Genomic DNA, 8,367 nt, shown 5'->3' with positions numbered 1-8,367 from the left:
TAAATTACTTTAAATTTAATAATTTAATTATTAAAAAAAGTTTTTGTTTAGAACGCTGACGTTATCTAAAATTGTTAAAAAATAAAGTAACTTAAAAATAGTATTTTGCTGAAAAATTTGCAATCTTTGAAATATAATATTTTTTTATTAAAAAACCAACTTTAAGTAATAAAAAGTTAATTTTTTTGTTGCCACTTTTGTTCACTTTATCAACATGGCAAATTTAAAAATGATTTTTAAGATTGTTCAATTTCCTTAATAGCTTAATGTTTTTGATTACTAAAGTTTAAAAAAACCTTAAAAACATAAGCCCAGAAAAAGTTACTTTAAATAAAAGATACGCACAAAAATCTTAAATACGGAATGGATATGTTTCCAAAAATTACAGTTTTTAGGTTTTTTTTTCTTCAACTCTGTTATACGAGTTAAATATGTTTGATTTTACATTTTCAAAGAATGAAAAAAAGTCTTTACATTTTATATTTTAAATTTAAAGTTTTTTATTTATAATTCTAAATGAAGCGTTTAGAAACTCAGTTTTTTACTTTAGTTAAAAATGTTAAAAATTAAAAACCATCATGAGACATCACCAATACAAGATCGATAAATAATAAGTGAAATAAAAAATTTTTATTTTAAAATTAAAAGTCCGAATAAATTATTGAATTTTTATTTCAAACGTTCTAAAATCAATAATTAAATCATTTTTAATTCAGAAGGCATGAAACTTGAGGATTTTCAACTAAAATCTCTCTAACTTGAATAATTAAACATTTTAAGCGTTTGTAATAAAACGTTATTGAACAATTTTATTTAAAGCATTTATAAAATAATTGACTTAAGATTAAATGTTTTAAAATAGGACGAATTGAAATTTAAAACATTCGAAGTTTATGCATTTTAAATCAAAAGTACTTAAAACTAATTAATTTTCAATCTAAAATATTCGGAATATAATATTTTATATTGACATAAAAGCACCTGAAATTTTTCAACTTAAAAAGAACCTAAGATTCAACCTTAATTAATTTTTGAGCTTTGAATTTGAAATTCTTCAATTAGAAATCAAATTAAAAAAATTTCAGTTTAGAATGCTTTGTAGAAAAATGGTTTAAATATTAGACTGAAAATAATTTTTATTTTCTTTTATGTTGAAAGTGTTTAGAAAGCTCCTGATTTACGAAATTTTTAATTTGAATTTCCTCAATTTTTAAGGCTATTACTTTGTAAATAATAAGTTTTGAAGTTTTCATTGTTAACAAAATTCTAATTTTGAGGCTTTGATCTTTGAATTTATTATTCCTTTTAGCACTTTGAAAAGTTCCATTTAAAGAAAAATGAAAATGAGAATTGGAAAATATAAAAACTGATTGGGTTCTAATTATTCAGTCTGATTTTAACAAAAAAAAAAAAAAGAATTGGGTAAAGACTGAACTTTCAAACTAGAAGCAGGACCTCGAGAATGCAGTACATACAATATAATTATTTTAGATCAAGAGAGTGAAGGCAGCTTGAAAGCTGATAAATATTTTCTCAATCAAGTACGTTGACTCCTATCCGAGTATGGCGGACAACTACATTTGGATACATTTATTTTATACATTTATCCAAGCGGATACTTATAATTCAAAATCTTATTTTGAACATCATTTAGAATTACTTCTAATGGCAAGAGATTCATCAATTTTTTTACGATTCTAGAATCAAGATCAATCAGGAAAACTGGTAGAAGAAAATCTGTGTACCGAAGAAAGTTGAAAAGAGGGATACAGAGAGATACAGAGGGAAGAAATTGTATTCTATCCTAAATAAAATCCGAAATTGAGTGTTTGACTTGAAGATTTCTATCTACAAAATTCGAATCCAGAGTGAAAATATTTATTTATTTGCTCACCTGACGATCAAATAAGGGCGGATTGTCGTTTACGTCTGTTATCTCAACCGTGAAAGAGCAAACCCCTTCTAATGATGGTTCGCCTTGATCTGTTGCTTTCACAGTTACTGAGACAAACTTTCCATCGTCCCCTTCTCGATCAAACACCTGCAATTATATGTTTATTATTTATTTATAAATCATTCAATTCTACTAAAAAAATTATTGCAAACAAAAATTCTTTTACTAATGTAGGATGAGGAAGATGAGGTGGAGGAGTAGAAGGGGAAGGATGAATTATAGGAAGAGGAGGTTCTATGAGGATTATGAGTAAGAGAAAGTTTACAAATGTAAATTAAAACGCTGCTAATAAGCCGTAATTAAATTACGTCAGGGATTATAGGTATCCGACAATTTTTTACAATGATGCATTTTAACAAACATAAAATTTAAAAACAAGAACATTTTTTTTGTTACTGAAAAAGGAGTATTTTCAACTGAAAAAGATCAATCTTAAAAGCAGAAGAGTTACATTTTCAGTTAAAAAATTAGATTAAAAAATTAGATAAAAAAAAGATTGTTTTACTAAACAATTACATTTACAAGATTAACATAAGCCTCCAATAATTTTTTTTGTAATTTAACTTATATTTGTGTAGTTGAATTATCAATTAAGAAAATTATTTTTAAAAAGTTAAACATTCAACCAAAGAGATGAATTTTCAAAGAAAAATATAAATCTTTAAAAAAATGGTTTCTTAAAAAAGTGATTTAACAAAATATTGCAAACAAAATGGTGGAATACTCATGCAGATAAACTTTCTCTTAAAACGAATGAATTTTAAATTAATTTTTAAGTTGAATTTTTTTTCAGAAAAGATTTTTAATCAAATTTTTACTTTTTAATCAAATTTAAAATTTGTAAATCAAATAGTTGCATTTTATCCGAGAAAGATGTCATTTCTGCTAAAGTAGGTGAATTTTAAAATCAAATAGACAAAGTTTAAAAAAAGATGTTGAAGTTTTAACCAAACAGTTGCATTTTTATTTAAGAAAGAGGAAATGTCTTCTAAAACTGATAAATTAAAAAAAAACGTACAAAAAATAGTTAATTTTTATCCAAAGAAGATTGCAGTTCACTCTCCAACACCAAAATATGAATTGTGAACAATAAGTTAACTTTCTGCTAAATAGTCGAATTTTCAACAAAACAGTATGACATTTTAACAAGATTCTTAAAATTCCAACTAAACAGTTACATTTTGTCCAAGATAAATAAAATTTCTAGTAAAGCAAGTGACTCTTTAGGTCAAGAAGACAATTTTTCGAAAAAAGTGTTAAATTTTCATCCAAAAAAAGATTTCAGTTGACTTTTCAACACAAAAATAGGAATTTCAAACAAGAAGTAAACTTTCTAGGAAATGGTCTAATCTTAAAAAAAAAACAGTTGCATTGTTTTCAGGAAAGATACGATCTTTATATTGCAAATGACTAACTTTTAAATCAAAAAGACAAATTTTCCGAAAAATACTTCTCATGCAAAAAATATTTTTGCTGATTCGTCAACAACAAAATATAAATTTCAAACAATAGGTTAATTTTTAATGAAAAGAACTTAATTTTTGACCCAAAGATACGAATTTTTAACAAAATAGTTGAATTTGCCACCAAAAGCGATGTCCCCAGTGGGCACACAATTTTAGAACGTATTTGGAACGTCCTATCAACGGTTTTTGGACGTACAAGTCAAAAGACGTTATTTGAACGTTTTAAAAACTGTTCTAAGTCAGACCAAATAATGTTCTAAAAATGTTTTATGTTCGAATGACGTATTTAAAACTTCTGTGGAACATTGTATGTTTATGGAACGTTATATGGACTGACTTAGGACATTTTTAAGCTGTTCTAAAGATGTTCTTTAACGCTTGTGCCCAATGGGTCTTTGTAAGAAAATTGTCAAATCATACCAAATAATAAAATTTATAATTTATAATTGAAAAGATCATCTTCAGCAGAAAGTTTTTGTGAAGTTACAAAGATTACAAACATATGAATAACGGAACCCTTCCCTCCTACTCTAACAAAACCTAACAAACTGTCTCGCCCCTCCGAGCTGTTACGTAATTTAAGTACGGTCCCTAAACTGACAAAACAGCTTCAAAGCCTGTTTTTCATTTCTAACCAGTGATTGAAAGTAACTAGTTTCTGTGAACTAAAGGTACATAAAGTACATAAAGTACATAAATTACATGAAGTGCACAAGGCTAAATAAAGTACATAATGTACATAAAGTACATAATGTACATGAACTACATAAAGTACATAAATCACATAATGTACGTAAAGTACATGATGCACATATAGTAGCAGTAACTGTAAAAATTATTGTTTTTTAGTTACCTTCGAAAAAGTGTTTATAAGACTTTTCTTGCAATAATTGAATCAACGGATGCAAATGTCTCAATGCTAAACGATTTTTTAAGTTTCTGGAAATGGTTGATAATTTACAATACCACCATAGCAATAATTTTGGTCAAATTAAACTTTTTTTTTTGTATCAAATAAAATCAAAGAAAAAATGTTGACTTGAAAGGGGAGTGGGTTGGTTTTAGTATTCGCGACGTGACACTGGGAGCTTCAAGTTTTGTATGATGATCTGTGACGAAGAAGGGAAGGAAAGGAACAAGTTTTCAGAATATCTTGATGCACTTTTTAAGCGGTATCCTATCAATTCCATATGATGTTTTCCGATTAAAACAAAAAAAAATGGAAAATCATACCTTATTTGTAGAAACCTGTCCAGTTTCTTCATCGACAGTGAATTTGGTCCCCTTTTGATTAGGTTGTTGTACTATTGAGTATTTGACCTGTCCGTTGACACCCTTATCTTCATCAGTCGCCTGCACCTTAATAACCGGGCTCCCATTGGGAGCACCCTCTTCCACTTTTGGATAATAGGTACCGCAATCTTTGAAAACAGGTTTGTTATCGTTAACATCAGTTATAAAAACGACAACCACGGCAGTGCTCGTGTGGATATTCTGGTCCCCATTTAGACAACAAGCTCCATCATCCATCGCTGTCACATTCAGTTCGTACTTATCTCGATCTAGACTGATGTCTTTTCCATGTAAACGAATTACACCTGTGATTTCTTCGATGACAAATTGGCCCGAAGCTGTTCCTCCTCCGACAAATCCGAAACGAACGTTGTCACCATCCTTATCTGAGGCAACTACAGTTGTCACTAATGTATTTGGTCCAGCATTTTCATCCACGTTAGGGGTGTAGACCTGCTGTGAAAATTTCGGCTCTTCGTCGTTTTTATTTTTTGTGTATATTCGGACTGTTGCTGTTCCAGTTTTCGAAGGTTCGCCTGAAAAAGAGGATTGAGTCGGAATTGAATAATAGCAATCAGACGAATACAAAATCAGGGTTGTTACAGGTCATAGGGTTCAGTTGAAATTTGTTCAACACATGGGCAGTAACACCAAGAATTTTTACTTGATTCTATGTCTGGAAAGACTTGCAATTATTTTTGGATGAAAAAGAAATGTCATCGCCCCTAGCTGGTTACAAAAAATATATTTTTAATTTTAAAAAAATTGAAATTTCCTGTTTTTCTCGAAAACGAAACGAGATATGAAAACCAATTCAAGAAATTCTGCTTTGAAAAAATTGCGTGAAATAAATCCCTTATTATTTTTTCATCGCATTTTATTTGTTTATTTTTGTTGAAAACTTATATTTTTTCTTGATTTCAACAGATAAATATTATGATTCGAATTGATATTTGTTTTATTTTAAAAATGTTATCGGTTTATCATAAAAGGTTGCAGTGTTTAACAACACTTGAGTGTATGAGTGCAGTACTCATTTCTCTACTTAAGGTAGTTGTCACGCGAGAATACATTCAAAAGTTTAGGCTCAGATAGATGCAAGAAATGACAAGTTCTCTCCTAACCATTGGTGAACAATTTTAATTGAGTTTGTACACTCGTCTAGAAGCGTCCTATAATGAATATACACATTCACAGTAACAGTTCGTAAGGGAACGATAGTGGCAACGTCGCATTTTCATTCTCGGAGAAAATTGTGTTGACGGCGTTGACAGTTATAGAGACTCATTTCTATGGTTATAACCTAAAAAAAGTATCTTCAAAATGTCGACACAATGCAGACACAAAGGGAAATTTTGTTTTTAAAAAAGTGCTGGATAAAGTTTAAAAGCTGTTTCAGCTATGTTTGAAGCCAACAAAAATAAAAATAGTGCGACAAATCCTCCAAATCACATATTGGCTGGAGGACGGATTGTTCATTTAAATGTTTCCCTATTCACAGTTCATAATGTATATACTCAGCTATGAAATACTGAAACATTATGCTTTACCACATTATATCTTTTATACTAAACGGTCAATAATTTTTATTTTAAAAAATAAAATCCGCTCGATATTTTTCTTTATATCGGTAGTTTTTGAGCTCAATGGTAAACTTCGTTTCTATAATAGACTTTGTAATGTGGTGATTGCCCATGTTAGCTATGAGAGATCCATGCGAAAAGTACTAAATATAATTGAACGTATTTGACTTTTAAAACGGTCAAATAACTGAATAGAGTATGCATCGTTAGATAACAATATTTTCTACATATTCTGAAAATTTTAAACAATCCCTAAGTAGGGTCCCATTTCGGCGCAACTACATTAAAATAATTATACTGAGAACCAGAAATGAGCAAAGCAAAAATTTACAACGAAATCGAAAAATCAAGTTTCTTAAAACTGAAAAATTTGATTAAAAAAAAAGTTTAATGGATTTTTTCAAAAACGACAACGGCGTCAAGGAATTCTAAAGTCCGAAAAAACCGAAGAATTTAATAATGAGTCTAGGAAAGTCAGGGAATGTCAGAGAAAATCTGAAAAAGTTAGGGTATTTTCGATAAACTTAGGTTGAAGTCAACTTTATTATTATGTTGAAAATTTCACAATTTTTGTTAAAAAGTCATACTTTTGGTTAAAGATTCAACTGTTTTGTTAAAAAAATTTACTTTTTGGGCTTAAAATTCAACGATGTTGATGAAAAGTTAAGCTATTTGGTTGCAAATAAACTTTTTTGTTGAAAATTCATTTTTTTTTCTTGAAAATTACCAAATTTGGTAGGCGATTAGTCTTTTTGGCATAAAAAATGTATTATTTTGAATTACATTTTTTCATTGTTGACTTTGAAATCTTTATTGGTTTAAAAATTCAACTCTTTCGTTGAAGATTAATCTTTCAAGTTTAAAAATTCATCCCTTATCGTAAAATTGGACCTTTATGGGTTGAAATTGCAACTGTTTGATTACAAATTTGTCAATTTTGTTGATGATTTAACCATTTGGTTTAAAAATTTGGGGTTTTTGGTTAAATTTAACTATTTTGGTTTAAAATAAAAAATATTAGTTGAAATATTATTTTGAATTGAAAAATCGTATTTTTTGGTTGAAAATGCAATGACTTAGTTTGAAAGTGGAACTCATCATTTTAGTTAAAAAAACTATTTTCTTTCTGTTTGAAAATCTTAATATTTTGTTCAAAATTCATCTTTGGACTATTCCTAAGTACTAATAATTACTGAAAATTTACCTTTTTGTTCTCAAATTTAATCATTAAGGAAATTTTTTTCTTTTAAGATTCTTCATTTTAGCTGAGATTTCAATAATTACAGACTAATAAATTTGGAGGCACTGATTAATAAGTAATTTATAATAATATAGATGACTTATGTGAACACAAATTTTAGCAATTCAAATTATTTGTTATGCTTTTAAACATTTAAGAAAATGACAACAAAAACAAATACGCAAGACGACTCTCTCGGTTTCAGTTCTATCTGCCCCCTCTCCCAACCCTCCCTTATTAACTGAAGTTTTTGGTGGGACTGACGTTAGAACTACAATCTCCACCATATGACGATTTGATACTTAACTTTGACATGATTTCGACTCAGAAAATAAACTTATTGCATAAAGGTGTTAGTTGGGCGTATAATCTAAACAATGAATAATACAAACTACAAAATAGCCTCGGAAAGGACTGGAACTTTTAATGACAAAAGGCATGCACACGGAAAATTTAAAGGTCATGTTTCAGGTGACGAATGGAGATTGGGTGTTTGGAATGCTAGGGGCGTAAATGATCTCAAGGTAAAAGAATTGCGTGAAACTATGGACGTGAAGAAACTAGATATTTTATGTGTGCCCGAAACAAAGAAAAAGGGATGCGAAACTAAAGACATAAAAAACGGCGTGTTGAAAGGCGGATTTGAAATATGGTCAGGAGTAGACTGTGAATCACATGGTAAACAAGGAGTAGGTCTCATTTTGAATGAAAGAGCAAAGCAGCATCTGAGAGACCATGGTTTCGTGTCTCCCAGACTGCTGTGGGCTAGAATGAAAGTAGGAATCAGAAGACTATTTATTATAGCATGCTACGCGCCGGTTGATAGTGATC

The 8,367-nt window shown here is 29.2% G+C and overlaps 1 protein-coding gene across 1 annotated transcript in view; it reads right to left on the bottom strand.

The window, feature by feature from the left end:
* Positions 1-8,367, bottom strand: part of LOC117179435 (neural-cadherin) — a 392,316-nt gene that overhangs the window by 237,204 nt on the left and 146,745 nt on the right. Inside the window, exons 8-9 of the mRNA XM_033371218.1 lie at positions 4,654-5,249; positions 1,895-2,041 (exon numbers count right to left, since the gene is read on the bottom strand). Coding sequence (XP_033227109.1) covers positions 1,895-2,041; positions 4,654-5,249 — 743 coding nt within the window. The remainder of the gene's footprint in view (positions 1-1,894; positions 2,042-4,653; positions 5,250-8,367) is intronic.

Source organism: Belonocnema kinseyi, chromosome 9 (genome assembly GCF_010883055.1).
Source record: "Belonocnema kinseyi isolate 2016_QV_RU_SX_M_011 chromosome 9, B_treatae_v1, whole genome shotgun sequence".
NCBI classification, from domain to species: domain Eukaryota; kingdom Metazoa; phylum Arthropoda; class Insecta; order Hymenoptera; family Cynipidae; genus Belonocnema; species Belonocnema kinseyi.
The sequence above is the reverse complement of the archived record's forward strand: the minus strand, read 5'-3'. Positions and strand labels throughout refer to the sequence as shown.